Genomic DNA, 20,744 nt, shown 5'->3' with positions numbered 1-20,744 from the left:
ATTTGAAATGATCTCTCTTGCTTAATGGATTGACAGAAAGTGTGTTTAAATATTTGAAAGGCAAACAAAATGAAATTATGTTTCACGAAAGACAATCGAATGAATAACATCGAGTATCATCGAGTTAACAGATAGTTCTTCTTTATCGACGGTCTTCATAAATCTTCTTATCGACGATGATGAGTGCGATGGAATGGCGATATTTGGAATGGATACATTTATTTATCGCAAATGCTAGTATTTTATACATTCTTTGCTGCTTTTTGTACTTCCCGCAGTTATAGAATGTTGGGGGGGTTGGAACTATCTGTCCTTGGGGTCCGTTCAAAAGTTCATCGCTCAATGAGCAGCTCAGTGAGAATGAAAATGCATCTATCTCTCTTGCTTAATGGATTGGCAGAAAGTGTGTTTAAATATTTGAAAGGCAAACAAAATTAAATTATGTTTCACAAAAGACAATCGAATGAATAACATCGAGTATCATCGAGTTAACAGTTAGTTCTTCTTTATCGACGGTCTTCATAAATCTTCTTATCGACGATGATGAGTGCGTCCACCACAAGCCTTGTGCGTTTCGCCACCGATGGCGCCACTAGTGCGCATGCGCGTTCTGCCTCGAGACACGAAAAAATGGCGTCGGAGTTTCGCCACTGTAAAAGTATCACGCGAAACACCACGAATTAAGAATAGAACACGTTTATATGTACTGCGATAACGTGTGGTATTGAAATTATTTTCAGACCCGTTCGGATTCTCTTCCCATCGGTACTACTCGCCGATGAAATTCTAATCGCTCGCAAATATTCTTAGAGCGACGATGAAAATAGGGCTGCACGGATGTCGAGAGCAGGTAGATGTCGTTTGCGCAACTCATAAGATTTCCAAGGCGGTCGGAAAGAATCGTGTAAACAGAGATTAAATAGCTCTACGTGAGAATTCTCAGGGACCTTAGCTTCAAATGATTCGCTAAGAAAATGATAAAGGAATTTTCAGTAACACAACCTCTTGATCAAACCTTGGCAAAGATTTAAAGTCGAACGAGCAATTCCTTGCAGGCGATGAGACATTGGTAGACACAGTGATAAGTAACAGTGTAACGCTGTCATAGGAGCCCTTGTAGTATATACAAGCGATCTATGATGGATTATACAACCGTAGTCGAGCAAGCTGTCAAGCAGTTCTATGCAGAGGGAAACAACGAAGTGCACTCTTGGCTCATACGGGTTCAAGCCTCCCCAGAGGCTTGGACGTTCGTCTGGGACCTCCTCGATCCTTCCAAGGTATGTAATTTTGTTTCTATCGTCCCTCTTGTTGTAATTAACAATAGTTACTCTCATCGCAGGCATGGGAGGTCCAATTCTTCGCTGCTACGACATTGCACATCAAAATTTCCAAACAGTGGGACGAAGTGCCTAGTAATGAATACCCTGCTCTGCAGGAGCGCTTGCTCAATATCATGAAACAACCAAATACGCCCAAGTTTGTCCTTTCCAAACTCTGTCAAACGGTAAAACCACAAGCTATATCTCAAACACTTTGAGGTTATCGTAGTTTACTAACGCGTTATTCTAATTCAGTTAGCTGTATTCGTGGCGAAAGCCAGTGCTGTCGAGAACGAGGACGAAGATAGGAACGTCGACGATAAGAATGTAGTCGACGAACTCATGAGAATGTTACCCTACGACTCGCTCCCCATGTTGGAATTGTTACTACGTACGCTGTCCGTGTTACCAATAAAGGTAAAATATAGATAGACCGTCTTAATATCGTTTCTTTTAATTAATACCTGCTTTCTATGGTCAGTCTGAAAGGAGGTACGAAGCAAAAGGAGCAAAGTTACCTAAAAGTCTAGTTTATGGTTGGTACAAAACAACCTGGCTCCTTCAGCAAGTTTTCTCCATGTGCAACCCACACTCCCCAGACTGTGACAAGGCGTTACATCTCTTAGCAATGGAGTGCGCATTATCGTGGCTGAAGGTTGATCAACTTCCACTGGATGCAACTGCACAGATATATCCTCATTTACTCGTCGCTGCAGCTTATTACGCCCCAAGCAGGTACAAGTGTTCGAATCATGTTCAGACCCACGTATAAAATCCAAATCTAAATTAAAATACAAAAATAGTATATATATTCAACAGACTTTGTCCATTCATAGCATATACAAATATGTTTACTTGTCCGCATTGAAATAACATTTGTTTCTATATCAAATTAAAGAGGATGTCCCGAAGAGGAAAATTCCAAAGGTTGGGATATTGTCCAACAATGTTTGATTATGATAGTGTCTCATTGCGAACTTAGAAACAGGCCACAGACGTTGTGGGACTGGGCACAGAGCCTGGTGACCATGGCCAGACAGTACAACAGAAAGTACTTCTGCGAAATTCTCACTGCCATCGGAGAGAATCACAGCAGAGAGTTTCTGATCGCTTTAGTGAAAGAAGGAAACGAAACGCGGAAATGGACATCGGAGAATCTGATCGAGCTACTTTTGCAATGTTCAGAGCAAGAGGGACGGTACCCAACGGATGAAACACGCAGCAATATACCTTTTCTATTTTGGTACGGGTTACAAGACGACGCCGCCACCCTCGACCAACCTTACGAGAGCTGCGCCCTGCAGGCCCTAAAGCCCATTTACGCGAGACTAGCTCAAGCGTTGCTGCGCAAATCGACGCTTCCCTTGACTCCCAGCGAGGCGGGAGACGCGGAGGAGCGGGAGCGATTCAGGTGTTACAGACAGGATCTATCGGACACCTTGGATTACTGTTACAGGGTGTTACGACAGGATCTACTGGTACTTCTTGGGCAAAGATTGAGTCAGTCGCTGGATGGTACGGAGAAGTGGGCAGATGTGGAGTCAACGTTGCATGCCTTCGAAGCTCTGGCTGACAGTGTTGGCACAGAGGAGTCGCATTACATTCCTGCCCTGATGGATCTGATTCTCACTCATATTCCGTACGATCTCTATCCTGGAGAGGTAAACTCCCATGCGCAGTCACGTATAATAGTACATCATTAAGAATAGACAGTGGAGTTTTCTATCTCGCTAACCTTCGCTACATTGAAACACAGAGTGGCCTTGCATACACTTTAAATCTCTATCATCTGTACATTTTACTAACCGTAACCCAATTTCAGGTCCTAGCATGCGCCTGTTCGGCGATGGGAGCGTACGCGGAGTGGATAGGAGCGCACCCCGATCCCTGGCTAGAAAGAGCCCTGCGAATCGTGACTCTGGGTCTGACCAGAGGCTCTATCACGGCTCCCCTCGCCAGCATGGCCCTGAAAGATCTGGCGAGGGAGTGCGGACAACACCTGACCCCTTTCGCGCCGTCTATCCTCAACACGATAGAGCAAACGCTTCCAAACGTTACACCGGGAGGCGGGGAAGGTCTGCGACTGATGTACGCCGCCGGGAAATTATTGAACACTCTGACCACCGCCGACGAGCAGCTAGCCCACCTCGACGCCACGTTAGGCTTGTGCATAATTAAAATACGAGAGTTGTTAAAGCAACCGCTGTTCGTGGCGCGTAGCGCGGTGACAAAGCAATTGAAAATGGTCAGCATATTCTTTTCCACCCTGGAAACGTCCATTGGAAAGGCTGTGCTGGACGGGCTCCTGCCTATATTCAATCAGATCGTTGGCCACCCTGAGTGGGGCCAGGACAATTCCACGCTGGAAGAGATGTACATTTGCGCGAAGAAGTCGCTGCCTTCGTTGTTGCACCCCGAAGTGGACGCTCGACCTCTCCTCCCCATTCTGGCCGGCTCGTACAAGACCTGGCCCCATCCTGCCGCGTTGGATCTCCTCAAACAACTCGTCCTGCTGTTTGGCAGGGACCCTGACAACATCATAAGGCCAATTTTCGCGGAGCTCAGCTCGGTCACGCTGAGTGGCGTCAGAGCCTGCAGATCGGTGCGTGGTAATCTCTCCGATTGGGCGGAGTTGATGGAAGCCTACCTTGGCCTTCTCGCACAGATTTGCAAGAAGAACATCAGGTTGCTGCTGCAGATACCCGAGCAGATCCCAGAGATGCTGCAATGCGGTTAGCTGGCCCTCTTTCTAACTTATTATCGCTGTACCGTGCTCTGTTATTAATCGAAACATGTCTCGCAGGGATCGATTGCTTAACGTTACCGGAAACCAGGACCGTTAAGGCAGCCGTGAGCTTCCTCAGTCACGCCATCAAACAGAGCCCATACTTGGAAACCTTCATCCAACCGATCGGCCAGGAACTCGTTTCCGTGATCTTGCAATGCGTTGGTACGTAGGGAATCTACAGGGTGTCGCACCTAAACCTCGAAGAGAATACGAAGCCCGTCCGAACGTATTTCAATGTCGGCTACGTAATAGAAACACACATGCATTTATACGTCAAATCGTGATTGAAAGGGATATTCGGGTTTAGGCGTGACACGTATTCGTGTATCGTAGGAATAATAGGCGCAATGACGCCGTGCTTAGGTGGACTGGTGTCGAGGAACAATTTAGAGCCCCACGCGGAGGTTTTGTTGTCGTTGAACAGAACGTGCACGGAACGGATGGCGCAGTGGGTTCTCGTCGCGTTCGAGATGCACTCGGACGCGTTCCCGGCCTCGCAAGTACAAAAGGCGAACTTTACACGCATGGTTCTGAGGGAACGACAGAACTCGAGGCGAATGCACGAGATCCTGTGCGACTTCGCCGCTCAAAATCTGTCTATGACGAAGATATAATAACGAGCTAGAAGATAGCTAGAAGATATAATAATGAATTGTGACGAAAGGTGACCACGGCGCGTCGACGAGAATACTCGAAACTCCGTCTGCGTACTCTGTAAAATACCTTCTCCCGCGAGTAGAATTAATCAGGGTAACACCGTTTATCTTTTATATAATAAATAATTTTAAATAAAGACTGAAACGATGGTGGAAACACGACGGACAACGAACGTTTGCGTTACATACGTAACCCATGGTTTTTATTCATCTTCACCCGATCAGTGTTTTACAAATTTACAAACGCAAGTGCCGTTTTCTTTTCAAGGCGCAATTTTGATTTCGATAGAATCCATGCCATTTACAAATATCTCCTCTAGGAAACAAAGATTCGTACAGCTTTCAAATAATCGAGCGAATCAGCCTATGAAATCACAAAAATAACAATGTTCGTCTGGTCGACTACACGTAAAATATCTTTTCTTTCTTTCGTCGCTTTTATCAGTAAGTCTAAATTAAATGATCACATTTCGGCGTACCGAAGTACGCCGTCGTACACCGCAACTTCGCGTTTTTATAGTACTCAATACTGTTCTTCGCACAACCACGAATCGTACGTATAAAAGTCAATTCAATCTTATAATTAACGTATCCTTCGACGTCCTTTTGTACAGTATAACGAGCCAATACCCTTAGAAAAGAAATCTAAAATAACGCTACTTACAAACTGAGTATTATGTACACGATATTTCAATTTCATTTCGTATATACTCTTTTACATGATCAGTACTCGTCTCACTCGGAACCTTTTTATTACAAAATATAAAAAAGAAGTGTTCGAAAAATGAAAATAAATACGTATCAACATCTCGCATCGTTTTTTTCACGTGTCTTAAGTGGACTTCTTACTGTGATTCGTTTCCTCCGTTTGAGACTGTATACCAAACTTGGCCGCCACCCGCGACTTCTTAGGTCTCGGTACGATCGACGTGTTTTGTATTTGGTGACGGTTGCTTTCCACGGACTTCTGTTTCTCAGGGGCCGCGGCGACGGTTTCGACTTTCTGCAAAGGACCAGAGACTTATCGGACTCGCACTTGGAGAGCTGCGATCGCAAATTTATCGAAAAAATGTTTCAAACCTTGACGGGCAATTCCTTTTTCTTTTGCTGCGCCACTGTCTGAGGATTTTCTTTGGCACATTCTTTCCCCTCCTTGGTAGTAGCCTGCTTGGCAGTGATGTTTCTGCTTTTCTTTTGCGCTTGCAGCGGAACGAAAGACCTGCTGTTCTTTATTTCAGACTTGGATGGGTTTTGGGTCGACGGTGGCTGAGGTGGGAGCTTGTACTGATTGTTCTGCGAAGGAACTGGCTGGTAACCTGGGTTGTGCTGCACTTGCATGGACCACTGGAGGTAATGCTGATGTGGTTGTGGCTTCGTAGGTTGAAAAGGGACTCTTGGAAGCAGTACGTTGGGGAGCCAGGGGTGGTTTTGTCCACCGGGGTACCAGACCATTGGAGGCAGGACCATGTTCATGTTCGATAATATGTTGACCAAATTTAATTCCTAAGTTTTAAAGGAGAATGTGATGTATCGTTGACCTTACTTTCTTTAGATTGTAATGAAACATGCTGATAGCTTGGATTTTTAATTACCGTATACACTTTTTCAGCAGCACTCCCCGCAGCTTGTTCGTGATTCGGACAGGAATCTCCCACAAACACCCTCTTGTCGGGTAAGAGAATATGGGAGCGAACCAGGTTAGTCTTTTCATCTGTGAAGTAGCTGTATCGAGGCATTCCTACTCCCTTAAGTAGACAGTAATTCAGTAATTGCGTACAGTACCAAGTGGGCGACTTCTCATCCTTTACTTTATCATTCTGTCGAGCGTGCTGGGGAAAACGATAATCCATGTAATTTATTTGCACGTTACTTCCGTTCGTAGCCAGTTATGGGTAACCTATCTTAACACATACATCGAACAGTTGTTGCACCAGCGGAGGAGTATCCAATGTTTTATTCTCCTTTGGAACTGCATTGCTCAAAGGTGGATTTGGTGCGGACTGCTTAGTTTGGCCTTTGTTTTCATCAGAGATTTTCAGTACGGCCTTCAAGAATGCGCTAGGATCTTGTGGCTAGACAACAGCGATCCACAAATTAGCCTAAGAACAATCACACGAAAGAGACTTTAAGAGATACTCACAGAACTCTCGGGGAAGCTTTTATTGATCTGCTTGGCTTGCGGAGCCATCGGAAGTACCAGCTCAACCTTCGGCTGGTCATTGGTGGTCTAGTAACCAACAAAAATCTATAAATCTATAAGACTATGAAGCCAGTAGTAAAGAAATATACAGGGTGATTGGAGAAGTTGGGATAAGGTTCAGCTCTTGTCCAAGCAGGGATACAATGAATCGATACGCAAGATTTCTGTCTCGGAAAGATAGCCAACATTGCTCAACTGTTTTCCAGATTTGGAAAGGACTTGGGAGAGAGCTCTAGCTTGTCCCAGTTCCCATGATCACCTTGCACACAATCCAACCCACCTGCAGCTTGTGCAGCTCGTTCCACAACGCTTGGAACTCCAGCGACGGCTTCGTCGTCGGTTTCTTGTGCGTGTTGTCCGAGGGCGCGTTCTGCTGGACATTTTTAGCAAGTTTGTAAGTATCTTGCGAGTCCACCGTGTTCTGCATGTTGCACTGTTTCCATCTATAAGCGTTCGGCGGCGGCCCCAACTGACACTCCTGATTCGGCTCGTTATTCCTTTGAATAATGCGCAGCTTCGGTAGCTCCGCTTGTATCTTTTTTTTGTACGACGCGAAAGCGCTCGCGTTTGCGCAAGACTGAGCTTTCTGATTGGAGCTGTCCCTCCAACCTTCTATAGACTCCGTATTCCCGTCCACTGATCGCGCCCTACCGTGCTCGATCCTCTCTCCGTGGCTAATGTTTATGAAATCAATCGGCGACAGACGGTACCCGCGGAGCTCCGAACAGCCGTTTATCACTAGTCCACCTTGAAACAATGATAATTGCTTACGATAGCGTCGAGGCTCTGCGAAGCTTCCAGGCGTAGAGTAGATAAAAGTTTTAACTAGAACTCTGACTTCATTTTCTGAAGTCTGAGTCTGAAGTCATAATATTTTAAACAGCGTCCTGATCAATTAGAGTAATAATTCTACCAATTGGAACTCTGTGAGTGGTCGTACCATGGATCTTTGCGCTTAAAATTGTTTATTAAAAATGATCCCCAGAAGTACAATTGATGGCAAACTTATATACATATATACATATATACACATATTACATATATACTTATATATACTTATATATACTTATATATACTTATATACATCTACTTGTTGGAGAGTTCTGAGCATGCTAAATATAGTTCAGAAGAGTTTCATCAATTGTACCTAGGGAGATCATTTTTAACAAACAATTTTAATATATATATGTACGTACCACAGATTCGGGGACTTGAAATTGTTTAAAAAAGTTTATCCAATGGTTCCAATTGGTAGATGTTAATTTAATCGATCTGAAATTGCGCATCTAACGAAGTCAGAACTCTTAATTATTTGTGAGCTTCCACAAAATGTGAGCTTCACACGACCTAGCGTCAACTCATCGACTTTAAAGTCCTCGTTGCAAATACACTTCCTCTACAATGTTTCCATAAATTGCAAAGTTTGTGGATGTCAGAGTATCGGAACTAATTAGCCAAACGGTTGTTCCTTGAGAATTGAATTTATAATGCTAGATTTACTGTCTCTTTCTCGTTAATTCTTCAAAAAAAGCTACACGCGTGACCGATTCTTGTTCTAAATTGAATTTCCGATTTACCTGGGAATGTTTTATCGAACAGAACATCGTACATGGTTTCCAACGCGTTCTCGACCTTCTGAATGCCTATAACGGTGCCCTTGTGGCCAAGGGGCACCGTGAAGTTCTCTCTAGTGCAACATATCCTGTCGAACAAGTACGTCTGCGCTTTAGGGTCTGGTGGAACGTTACGCAGATGCAAACCGGGTTTGTAAAGCAAGTGAGGCTTCACTTGCATCGGTACTAGCTTAACGAGGTTGCTTTGCGTACTGACGAACTGGTCTATAGCTTCCTCTACTTTCCTGACCATGTCCGATTCGAAGCTCTCTGTGCCACAAGGGCAGATTGGTAGGTCATGGAGCTCGTCCTTCAACCAGGCTACGATATCGCTCAATGTTCCCGAACTACACATTTAAACACATAAAATACGTAATTTCAAATGAAACATGTAAATTCATGTATTCTTTAATTTAAAGCGTGAAAGCATGCTTGCTTCGTAAAGTAGGAGCTTTATTCATCTCGAGAGCTAAAGAAAATTTAACTTGAGATACCTCGCTCCGTTTAATTAGCAACACCTACCCCTTGGTGAACAAGTTCTCTTCTAGAAAGACGTCGTTAGACACGTTCTGCACCAATCGTTCAAACAAGTCAGGACACTTGGCCATGTAACTGTGGATCAAATCCACAGCTTTCGAGCTGTACAGCCACTGACCGTTTTCCTTCCTAGTGTAACCCAGTACCTGTAAGAACGCATAAACGTACAACACGTAATTGTAAGTAATTGTCCACGCTCGGTTGTCGATATTAATCTCACCTCCTCGTTCTTCTTGTTAAATTTCAAATTCAAGCCCACGTTGTACTTGGTCTCCTCAGGGTTGAACTCATCCGAGGACTTTACGTAAATCGTGCCTGTGATTCTACTTAAAAGGTGACTACTTATGCCTAACCGTTGCGCAGCTATGCTTCCTGGCATGTACTGAGTCTTCTGGTTCTGGTAAATATGTTTCAACCAGTCCAACCATGGTTCTTGCGCCACAGACACCGACACTCTTATCCTTCCTGATTTCTTGCACATCACTGGCGATGCTACCTATCGAGACAATTCATTTTTTAAGACTCTAGAACTGTTCGATAACTCTAACCAATACCAGACAGTGTTATTCTAGCTGGACAATTAAATACGCTCAACGTACTTTCCCCATTGATCCGTAATGAGGATGTCCCAGCATAAAGCAAACTGTTTCCGGAACAAAAATATCATCGATGGTCTTGTATAACATCACTTCGACACAGTAGGTACTGATGTCCTTCACTATCATTTGGTGAGCGTATGCAATTTGCGAGTCTGACCATTGTTTCTCGAAGTACAGCTTCCCACTACTACCGTATATGTATTTACTGCTTACGAACGGTCTTGCGTGGATCAAAATATTCGTTTCTCCTACGTCCACTCCAAGACGAACCTTATATCTACAAATACAGTGATATATATCAGATTATTTTATTCAGTTCGGTTGATTAACACTGCAGATTAAAAACACAACTGAGTTTCTCTGTAAAAAGATACGACATTTAATGATGTTGAATATATTAACTGCTGTGTCAGTTCTTAACCACACATAAGCTTTCTAACCACAAATAAGCTTTCTAACCACAAATAAGCTTGTTTATTTAATCGACAGTATAATTAATACACGTTTTGTCCAGTAAATCTTTACTCTTTTGTCTCACCGATAAAGTTAACTGTATTGTCTACTGTGCACTGACGCTGCTATTCTTTACACATATATTTAAGTACGTAGGCAACTGCACTTACATTTCAATGATATGCTTCTTCTGTAAATTCCACTGCGTGACAAGGGAGCCCTTCAGCTCTTCCTTGTTTATATTCTCGTAACAATAGTTCATTTGTGGATTAATTAAGCTTAATTTCGTATCACAATTCGAAACGCCCACAACTTGGGCCTCCGTCAAGTAAGGCCAGTTCACGAACACCAATTTTCCTAGTAGCTCGGACGCTACGGACGTTAAATCCGTCGGAGGTGGAGGTTTTATGTGCAAAATCATGCTGTCTCTCCATGTAACTCTGTCGAACACTTTCACCTATGCAGAAAATTAGCGAATACTTAACTCATACATCTCTAAATTATATGTATGTAAATATATATATTATATGTATATTACATTAATATTATATATTATATTATACATTATATATATTATATTATATATATCCTTGACTCCTTGACTCATACATCTCCAAACGATATATATATATATATTATATAGATCACTCACAACGTTCTTCTCCAGGCTGGTGGTGTGTTCTATGTACTTCAACGTAGGAAACCCAGGACAGTACAAGTCCAACTTGACCCCAGGGCACAGCCCTTTCACTAGCTTCTCCCTTGGTACGATAATATCCTCGCGATTAATTAACTGTACACTCGCGTGACTGACAAAGTCATGAAAATATTTCGGCGCTTTGCAAATACCCATGTTCGCATCCGTGTAAGTAAACATACGCATCGGTCCATGTTTGTTCCTCGCCTGTTCCTCGGGAGTCAATTCCGATAAACGAGGCTCCATGGCTGTAAAAATCGAATCGAACTTTTACTCGAGACAGATGAAAATTTACGCAATCTCCACTCACCGTCCAGCAAATGCTTCTCGTCTATGAACGGTATAAGTACGACGGCTTCCCACTCTTGTTGTTTCCCATTCAAGTCTGTCCTAAAGTCCGACGGATAATAATCAATTATTGGCGACTTGTCCTCCGTCAACAGCGTCCGGAATGCTTCCGGTAACAAATCTTTACTGAACGGCGGCAATACCGCCAGCAATTGTTGAAATGGTAAAAACGGTTCTCCTAAATCGAATTCCAACTTCAAATCTTTGAAGTCTTTTATATCCGAGATATAAGGAGCATAGTGGTGCGGATAATACCAAGACCAACTGCAACATCCGTTATAATAATAATTCAAGTTCCATTGAACGGCTCTCACGTAACCTTCAGCTTGGGAACGTAGAAACTCTTCGTCTATATTGTGGTATTCTAATTTATTTGTGTAATAATCCCTCTTGTGTTGGACAAATTCCAAATTGTAAGTTTCGCTGTCCGAGTCTTCGTCTCCCAGCTCGTCGTCGTCAAAGTCTCCCAAGGAAATTTCAGCTGCAGCTCTGAGTAAAGCGTCGAACTCTTTATCTTGCGTTCTCTTCGGAGACGGAGTCTCTTTATCCTTTAACTTCTTGCTACCGGGCCTGTCGGACTCCGTGAGACGCCTCCCAGTTTTACTCTCGAAATATTTCAGGTCTGCGTAGACGTCGTAAAACTTTAATATATCAAAACGACTGAGTCTCTCCATGAACTTCTCGAATCTGTCCAACTTTAGAGTCCCGGATTCGTTTAAATACCCTGGAATAAGTCGATCAAACATGTTTCGATCACACAATCTTGATACGTGTTAGTTGAAATGTTATTTAGTGTTAAAGACCAAACGTACCACCCAGCGATGGCAATACCTCCATGTAAACATTGTACAATATGGACAACGCGCCACTATTGATGTGTAAATTCGGCAGATGCGGGATGAAGTCGTTCCCTACGAGAAGCCCCATTAAAACCCAATCGTCGACGATCTTTTCGATGTCGAAAGGAAAAGGTAACTTCTCCTTCAACGGAGAAAACTCGTGGTCTATATACTCCCTTAACAGAGATAAATGAAAGAGACAAAACTTCGTCTCCTCTGGAGTTACTAATTTCGTTTGTTTTTTACCAAACTGAATTTCCTCCCTTAGCAACGTAAAGTACACTTCGTGAGTGCATAAACCTAACATTATTAAATCTGCGTCTAGACCATACAAACAGTGTTTAGTGTGTGGATCGTAATCTGGTTGCGACTTCATGTAACGAATATAATCCATTATTTTATGCTCTCCTTCTCCCGCAACCTGAAACAAGTTTTGTATAAACTTGTTGTCTAAATTTTAAGTATCTCTCATATATGGTATCATCTATCCAATTGATACCTGCGATCCACTGAATATGACCTTGCACTTCTGCCAAAGTTTGTCAGTAGAAATCTTGTACGTAACAAAATAATTTAATTCCTCGTTCAACTTAGACATAAAAACTGTTCCTGGCGTTATGCAATTGGAGTCGAATTTTTTTTCTTTTGGTATGCTGATACCTCTCGCCACAGCGTTAGCTTCCTGCAATTCTGCATCCTTGGCAGACCTGAAACGTCTACTCCTCTGATGGTTAATCTTCGCGCGTGGTGCTACACCGTCAATGGCAATGAGGAACAACTTCTGAGGTTGAATCATGCGAAACAATATCTCTATGTAATGAAAAATATTCTTGAATATCTGTTCTTCCGTGATACGAAATGTAACATCGCTGTCGTCGGGATGTGAACATCCATGGATGATACCATTCACGTCTAAATATAAATTATCAAACTGTGGTATCTGCAAATTATGATGCAATCGTTACTATCATTGTTGTTGGTAATTGAAGTAATCGGAAAGTGAACAAATAATTTTAAATTAGGAGAGTAAAATAAGTCGTTTAGAATAAAAAAAAAATAGATGTAAACATGTGTGTAGAAAAAGTGGCTTTCGAGTATCTTTCCTGAGGAATAATTTTAATATAATCTTAACGGAAAGTTTTAGAGCCTTATTTTTTTAACTATTTATTCATTTCTCTGTGATTTTTTAAATACATATACATATATAGAATTATAATTGTACAGGATAATTAACTTTATAGTTCTATTGCTAAGTTTACCCTTACTATGCCAAATGTTTTATACGTATACTATTATTTTTGAACCCAAAAAAAGTGTAGTTTTTCAGAAGTAAATGTTTGTGTTTTTGCTAGGTACCTGGTAGTCCTTTAACGTTTCGCTGAGGCAAGGGTATCTCTCGCTTATGTACCTGAAGAACTTGGGTATACCCATTTCAATCCAGGAGCTTTTTTCAAACCGATTTCAAATTTTCAAGCAATTAGCACTAAAAAGGCAACACCCTCGTGAAAATATTTCTTGCGAGAATTATAAACCTTGACCGTAAGTTTACTTTATCGACCTTACTTAAATTATAGAGCACTATTATAGAAGCGAAACTCTTGTTTTTTCAGGTTCCCGAGAGCACATGCAGAGTCGATAAAACAGATTAAATTCCCCATTATTTGTCCGACACATTTACCATCGGAGTTGGGAGACTATTTCCCTGTAAACTTTGGGCATTTCGTCGCAGATGTCGCTGATTGTAGGTTCGAACGATCGCTAGTTTAAAATAGTTTCAAAACAGATTCCTATATTATATTACAATTCTTAACAATTTTTCTTTTGAATATTCTATTTTAATCATTTTTATCAAGAACGATTTATACGAATTATTTCTTTTTATTTATTTGGAAATTGTTTAGAATATTTAATTGTAAATACAGACAGATGTGCAAACAATATTTAGGAAGCGAAGGTGAATATTTATTTGTTAAAAAAATGATGCTTCAGTATATGAATATTGCGACACTTTATGCTTTTCAAATTGAATTTCGCGGGGTTAGGTGAAAAATGGTGGCCACCAATCAGAATCGAACAACGGTTTTCGTAACTCTGATTGGAGGATTTCTCGCGCATACGTGTCGATAAATTAAGCACCCCAGTATCGTAGTTACAAAAAACGATGCCTGGTCCCGATTCGCTATATTTCGAACATTTTGGAAAGATGGAATTAAGACGGTAATTGAAAGGTGAGAAAAGGTTATGGAACGAAATCGTTAATACGTTTACGATTATCGATACGAATATCGATTTCGAAAAATGACATTACTTGTAAGGATGACCTAATATTTTCTTTGGGGGGCGACCAAGGCACCATTTTCATTGTCGTATTAGATACTTCACTGACGCTAAGAACAGTGCGCATGCGTGAGTGGCGGCCATCTTGTTTCATGTGCTCAGAATCGTCGATAATATTCTCCATACTATCTCCGCGACACTTACCATCGAAATACGAAACTGTTTCACTATAAACTTTGCCATTTTTCCATAGATGTCGTTAATCATAAGTTTAAACATTAGTCCCGTCTGTTTCTTTGTACAGAGTATTCATAATTTGCTTACAACCTGTCCTAACCTAAATGAACGTCAACAAACAATAATACGGGTCTGTGAAACTACCCTCTAGTTTATTCTGTCTCCAACAGTAATAAACAGCGACAAAAAATGCAAATGTACTGTAATATGTCGTAAACATCCTGATGTGACCCATGTCACGAACGTATTACCTCTGTATCACATAAACATAGACATATAATGAGACCCCAAAAATTTCGGCTTCCATGCAACGTGGATAGGTAATTGTCTACTTAAATTAAAGAGATAACTCTTTTTGCTAGGTACTGATAACATTTGATGATTCTGTTTCAGTTTTATACACACAGATGAGAAGGTAGTGATCGTGTCCGTGTTTGGGAAGTCACAGTATCGTGTGAAAGGATGCAAGACAAGTATGCTCGGTTCTATTCTTCAAGTGGACCTCCTGGATGAACCGGAAGTGGACAAGGATTCTTTCGTAAGAACTGTGTAGTATACCAAAGCAAGCACCAGTGATCCCGACTAATGTATTATATTATTTTCAGTGCGAAATCGAAGGATACTACGATTCTAAAGAAAAGACTATATATTTGCATTTACGGGGTTTATTAGATACGCACACTCTCTTAATGGAGTACGATAGATTCATAGATAAGCAGGACTGCAAGGACTTCCTCAGTGTGTGGGCTCATATGAGAGACAAATACGCCAGAGCGTTGCTCGTTCTGTTTCATATATCTCATGTTATCGTTCTCACTCACCCCACTCACACATTCGATTACAGTTATGTACATTTATTCAGAGCAATGGACATCGTGAGGTAATTGTCGCATTCTCGCCATTCCTAGCGTGCTACTTTGAAACTTCTGATAATACTATATTTTTCTCAGGCAAAAAATTTCCCCCCAACTCTCCGATGTTCTCAGCTGTATTTACAGTCTGCCCAAAGATTGGGTGTCCAACGTCCGACCCTGCTCTCCGAGAGTACTGTTCTATTTCGAAACTTGTCCTGCTGTGTTCCAAGATTCTGCTAGCGGAGCAAACATAAAGAAACTAGAGCATTCCTTGGAAGATCAAATTTACCATGTGTTAAGGAAAAATCGTATAGTAACTAATATTAGGTATCGAATTACTCAATACGAAGATACTTAAAATTGTTTTATTCGACTAAATACGTTCAATGTTTAGCTCGAATTCTCTGTTTGCGATTCCCGCGAACCAGGAATTTGTTTACGTAAACACTGGCACCACCGAGTCCAAAGACATCCTCGGTTACATGGCGAGAAAACTGATACAAAGCTGCAAAGCCAGTTCCGGTGGTAGTACTTCGAGAAGCCTAGCCAGTCAGGACTCGAATCTTCAAATGGACGATACAGAAATTGGTACGTAGGAAGTAACCGAAATAAATTCGTCAAAGATACTATTATACTTTTATTATGCATTCGCAGAGACTCGTTCCTTCAGACTGTTTCTACAGCAACACATAAATCTGGCTTTCGCGAGAGGCTTCGACGACAACGTTGGCCGACATTCCGTCCCCGCGTACTTCGAGGTAAGAATTCAAACTTAAAGATTCGTAATCGCAGCCTTGAATTCGCAAAAGAATCTTTTCTTTTAGATACCTACCGTAGGAATATTTTGCGAAGTGGTAAACAAGGTCTACGACTTCTTCATTCATGGGACGGACAAGGAATTCCTAACTTTGCACAATCTGTTGGACACGGATGTTAAATTTAGCAAGAGCAGATGCAGCAAAGTGCTTCCTAGGGCCCTGCAAACTTACCAGGAGAACCTACCTCAACATTATACGAGGTATTTCGTTAACGTTTGCGTTTTAGATAGGTTTAAGATTGTTTGGGAGTTGGTAAAGTTTCTAATGTTCACTTTAGAGCGTATCACGAGACGAAATTGGCTCACGCGATGGCAGTTTTCGAGATGCACGCGCGTGGTCCGCTGTTCGAGGAGTTCAACGAGAAGCTACAAGCTGAATGCGAGAAGCACTGGCGGTCCGGAAGGCAAATGTGCGAGGTTCTATCTCTAACAGGCAACCCCTGCACGAACCCTACCCACAGAGGTGGGAGCGACGGAGCTGGAGGCGGAGAACAACCGGAGCCCAGAGACAGCGACAAGTACGAAGGCTTGCAACAGTTACCAACACAGTTAGCTTATTATTATATTCTACGCGTTACATAGAAACGAAAGCTCGTTTCGTTTCGCAGCGACTTGCCGATCAGGGAGCACTGCAGCGGAGTCAGATACATATGTGCTTGCAACTGTGGTCGCTGCCAAGGTTCCCGAGAGGACCCCTTCAGCCTTCGCCAAGCCAACTACGACTACTTCCAGATTCTGGCGAAACAGTGTGGCTGCGCGCAACTGGAGAACATACAGTTTCCGGTTTTCCAACCTAGTACGCATAACTATAGGTGAAGTGATCCAAACATTAACGAGACACTGCTCAAATCTCTCTGCTTGACATCTTTCTCTATCTACCTCGCAGACCAGCACAATTGCTTTCTGTCACGAAACGGAAGGACTCCTTCTGCCACGTGGAATCGCCAACGCCGAGAGGGAACACTCAGGCCTGCAGCCTTGGAGTCAACACCTTGAATGGTACATACATTGAATGGTATTAACCTTAGCGTAGTAACCTTATCGTGAAGTTTACTATAATTTAAAACTGTAATTCGAAGACGACATTCGCACTCCGTACGGCAGCGGAGGCCAGTCGGAGCAAACGAGCGAGACAAACGAGGACGTCCCCAAACTCAGTAACAAGACCAGTCTGACGCCAAGCGACGCGCACAAGGTCGTGATAGAGGTCTCGGACAGCGACACGGACAACAAAGGTAATTATTTTCTGGACGATCTCTTCTAGCTGTTTTAACGCAACGAATTCAACGATCCGAATCTCTCAACAGAGAAGTCCCTGGTCAGACAGCCATCGACGACGGAGTACCTCCCAGGGATGCTGCACACGGAATCCCCGGCTGGTCTCCTACCGCAGTTCTCCAGCTGGTCGTTGGTTTGCCTCGGCCCGAGCAGCTTATACTCCCACAACTTGGGCCTCCAGCACCAGGCTGGGGTCCTACCCACCTCCGCCTTTCTCCTACCCTGGGACGTAACCGTAAGGTGAGTAAGTTAAGTAGACAAATTAACCCTTTGCACTGTCTCGTCAAATTTTGCCATATCTGGAATCAAGATATGGGTTGTTGATTACTTTCATTTGGAACAAAGAGGATATTAAAAAGGTGGATGTATACCACCGTATAAGTATGTCCACAATTATTATAATTCATGGAGGCTTTAATTCCAAAGTCATTTAATTTCAACATATGGAGACTCCGGAACTCCAACTTTGGAGAACTACGAAGAACTTTGAAGACGTTCCACTATTTTTGCATTAACCCTGTGCACTCCGGGCCTTTTTTCCTGGTATCTGCCAGCAACTCGAGATGTTTCTTAGCATTCTATTGCTATGAATTCTAAGCTATCTAGATTTTAGAATAAGGTCACCTTTACCTCGCCGACAATCATTTTATCTGAGAGTCACCTCTCGAGTGCAAAGGGTTGAATTTGTATTTGACATCTCATATATTTTCTCCCTTTTGCTAGATTGGAGCATCAGAAGGAAAGAGGTTCCCTCTGGCCCACGATCGGCGACCACGGGAACCACGGTTACTGTCCGCGAGGGAAGAACTTCCAGAACATGAACACCATTCGCGGTCGCAAGTCCAAAGGCGGGAAGGAATTCGTCGTGAAGATATTCGTCGGGGTGGAGTACGAGTGTCCAAGGGGCCACAGATTCATGGCGTCCGCGCCCGACAAGGTCCTGAAAGCAACAGGAAACGGGATCGTCAAGGATAGTGGGAACAAAGTAACATCCAGCACCGCGGATATGCCTCTTTACTTCCCGTGTCCTTGCAGGTGAAACTCCAACCACGCCGATAAATCACCGAGCGAAATTGTTCTACGTTTAACGCGTTGATTCCCATACTCTTAAAAATTTCTATTGGGATCGAATTTTATTTACAGGCCATTGAAAACGTAAACATTTATAGTGATGTCTACATTTCTGACTTTATCGAAATCCTTCAATTTCGATTAAATTTATTTGTTTTTGGCATTCACTCGCCAGTACGAGTTACATGGCGATCAACGCGTTAATTTGTGTTATTTATATCTCTGTCCAGGTGTGGGTAACAATGCTCACACTTGAGTAATCATTTAGGCAAACGAAACCGCTGATAGCGCAGCTAATGAGGATCCACGTGGTGACTCCGAAGGCTCCTGTCCACGTCACGTTGAACCCTCGAGTTCAACCCGGACCTCCGCCCTGTCCAATTTTCGTAACCGGTTGCGACGAACCTATAAAGCTTTCTCAAAGTGCCTACTGGGTCTTGAGGCTACCGTATCCTTCTACGAATATCCTTCTAAGAATATTTAACTTAAACAAATTAAGAAATTCTCTTAACGAAAATTTAGGTATGTATACATGGACGAGAAGGGGCCCTACTTGGCTCCAAAAGAACCGGTACCAACTTCCCATGGAAGATTACTGGCAGGTATGTATGGAATCAGCGAAGTGGTTCCAGAAAAGAAATAACGCAGTATTTAATTCTTGTTATAAATAATACTTTGTACCAAAACATGTCGATATGTCTTGTAAATAGAAAGTTATGTGTTTAGTCAATACTTTAGACTGATTTTAATTAATTCCCTGTGAGAATATGTGCGAAATGTTATTCTTGCAGTAGCGATTACAATTAGAATAATTATCGGCTGACAAGTGGCTATAACAATTTTGTGAAAGTACGATACAATTGGTATTCTTAAATAATTTATCTTAAATCATCGTTCTTTTTACTTAGCTATGCGATAGGAATGTTATTCTAAAATAATTCTGTAGAACAGTGAACTAGAAATCTTTCTTCCCCGATATTTCACTTCTTGTTACTTGAATAAAGAGAATGAGAAATATTGTGACAAATTTCAGATATCAGAATATGTTTCAAGTTTACATTTTTATTGACTGGAAACCTCGAAGTTACGAACAATACGATAACAATTGAAACTGCATTGGAAATAGCACGTGGAATAATTGAACGTGTATCATAAAAATTGATAACGATTTTGGAACAAGATACTGCATCGCATCTCAAACAGAATATCGTCGAACGACTCAGCACTCTATGCGGCACAACTGCGGCTTAGCAACAGGTCAGGATCGTCGGGAAACTTTAAGTACGTCCGTTCACGTCCGTTCAGACACGACTGAACCTGCACGGACTTGTTTAGAGGGAGAGGTGCCCGTGTGATTCAACCTGGCGCTCGAGAATTCCCGCGTATAAATTCTCAAGCTTGCCATTCCGCGCGAAAGGTGGCTCGTAAAATTTTATACGAAACGTTAAACGTTGCTACATTAAATTAAGTCTCTCGATTGTACACAGTTATTAATATTTTGTAAATTGAAATCGTCGCTTTTTGTATGGGGAAAACCAATACGCCTGTTATTCAATTATATTCATTTATTTAATTCATTCGTACATTTTAAATACGCGAGACGATTCTTAGAGGTGTGAATTTAAAAAAAATACAGGCTTACAGGGAACGATAAGACGGAACTTTTTTATATTTACAGTTTATTTATACGACGTTTAGTTTCGGAGATAAAAATTAAAAACTCGGAAGACTTTCCTGAAATTCAATTTTTGCAACGAATTTCTAACTTTTCAATTTTTATTTTCGAAACTAAGCGTCCTATGAATAAACTGTAAAGATAAAAAAGTTTCGTCTTATCATCCTCTACAAGCTGATATTTTTTTAAAGTTGGTTTACGAAGTCTTTTTGCGTGTGAAACGTTATCAAAGGAGAAAGTGATTGTAGGCGGATGTGCAGAGGTAACGTAAATTTGAGTTTTCAATTTTTATTTTCCAACTATTTATTCCGTAAATCGTAGAAATGATCGGCGTTGGATACGCTTCGGTTATCGGTTTTGAGATAGGAATCTTAAAAAAACAATTTTCGTGAACATTCAATTTCTACATCATTCCATAGTTCTATTAACCATCGCAAGATGGCGGCCCAGTTATCGTTCCTCGGCCAAAGCGCCTATAAACTG

The 20,744-nt window shown here is 42.0% G+C and overlaps 3 protein-coding genes across 5 annotated transcripts; 2 read left to right on the top strand and 1 right to left on the bottom strand.

The window, feature by feature from the left end:
* The first annotated feature begins 606 nt into the window (after positions 1–606).
* Positions 607–5,575, top strand: LOC128881797 (importin-13). 2 transcript variants are annotated; one of them, XM_054133121.1, is made up of 9 exons: positions 607–850; positions 1,056–1,280; positions 1,343–1,507; positions 1,578–1,739; positions 1,804–2,057; positions 2,221–2,983; positions 3,145–4,054; positions 4,126–4,272; positions 4,474–5,575. In XM_054133121.1, exons 2-9 carry the CDS (start codon positions 1,137–1,139, stop codon positions 4,722–4,724), a joined length of 2,796 nt encoding a protein of 931 aa, XP_053989096.1. In that variant the 5' UTR covers positions 607–850; positions 1,056–1,136; the 3' UTR covers positions 4,725–5,575. The 2 variants fall into 2 exon arrangements, with proteins under 2 accessions (XP_053989096.1, XP_053989095.1); XM_054133120.1 differs by having other exon boundaries at positions 607–1,280.
* Positions 4,942–13,638, bottom strand: LOC128881796 (5'-3' exoribonuclease 1-like). The gene is made up of 16 exons (XM_054133119.1): positions 13,409–13,638; positions 12,552–12,992; positions 12,026–12,473; positions 11,176–11,937; positions 10,821–11,113; positions 10,339–10,625; positions 9,716–9,992; positions 9,337–9,612; positions 9,102–9,262; positions 8,544–8,926; positions 7,247–7,713; positions 6,907–6,993; positions 6,680–6,838; positions 6,359–6,595; positions 5,847–6,269; positions 4,942–5,769 (listed from the first exon to the last, which is right to left on the bottom strand). Exons 1-16 carry the CDS (start codon positions 13,481–13,483, stop codon positions 5,599–5,601), a joined length of 4,947 nt encoding a protein of 1,648 aa, XP_053989094.1. The 5' UTR covers positions 13,484–13,638; the 3' UTR covers positions 4,942–5,598.
* An 873-nt stretch (positions 13,639–14,511) lies between these two features.
* Positions 14,512–20,205, top strand: LOC128881700 (nonsense-mediated mRNA decay factor SMG8). 2 transcript variants are annotated; one of them, XM_054132965.1, is made up of 16 exons: positions 14,512–14,886; positions 14,960–15,104; positions 15,172–15,446; positions 15,517–15,747; positions 15,815–16,008; positions 16,075–16,178; positions 16,245–16,438; positions 16,516–16,755; positions 16,846–17,049; positions 17,124–17,236; positions 17,317–17,472; positions 17,545–17,755; positions 18,239–18,550; positions 18,855–19,034; positions 19,109–19,188; positions 19,620–20,205. In XM_054132965.1, exons 1-16 carry the CDS (start codon positions 14,846–14,848, stop codon positions 19,739–19,741), a joined length of 2,802 nt encoding a protein of 933 aa, XP_053988940.1. In that variant the 5' UTR covers positions 14,512–14,845; the 3' UTR covers positions 19,742–20,205. The 2 variants fall into 2 exon arrangements, with proteins under 2 accessions (XP_053988940.1, XP_053988941.1); XM_054132966.1 differs by lacking the exon at positions 19,620–20,205 and having other exon boundaries at positions 14,517–14,886; positions 19,109–19,318.
* Positions 20,206–20,744: the final 539 nt, after the last annotated feature.

This window comes from Hylaeus volcanicus, chromosome 9 (assembly GCF_026283585.1).
Source record: "Hylaeus volcanicus isolate JK05 chromosome 9, UHH_iyHylVolc1.0_haploid, whole genome shotgun sequence".
Lineage (NCBI taxonomy): Eukaryota > Metazoa > Arthropoda > Insecta > Hymenoptera > Colletidae > Hylaeus > Hylaeus volcanicus.
Note: the sequence above shows the minus strand (reverse complement) of the source record. Positions and strands in the feature narration are given on the sequence as shown.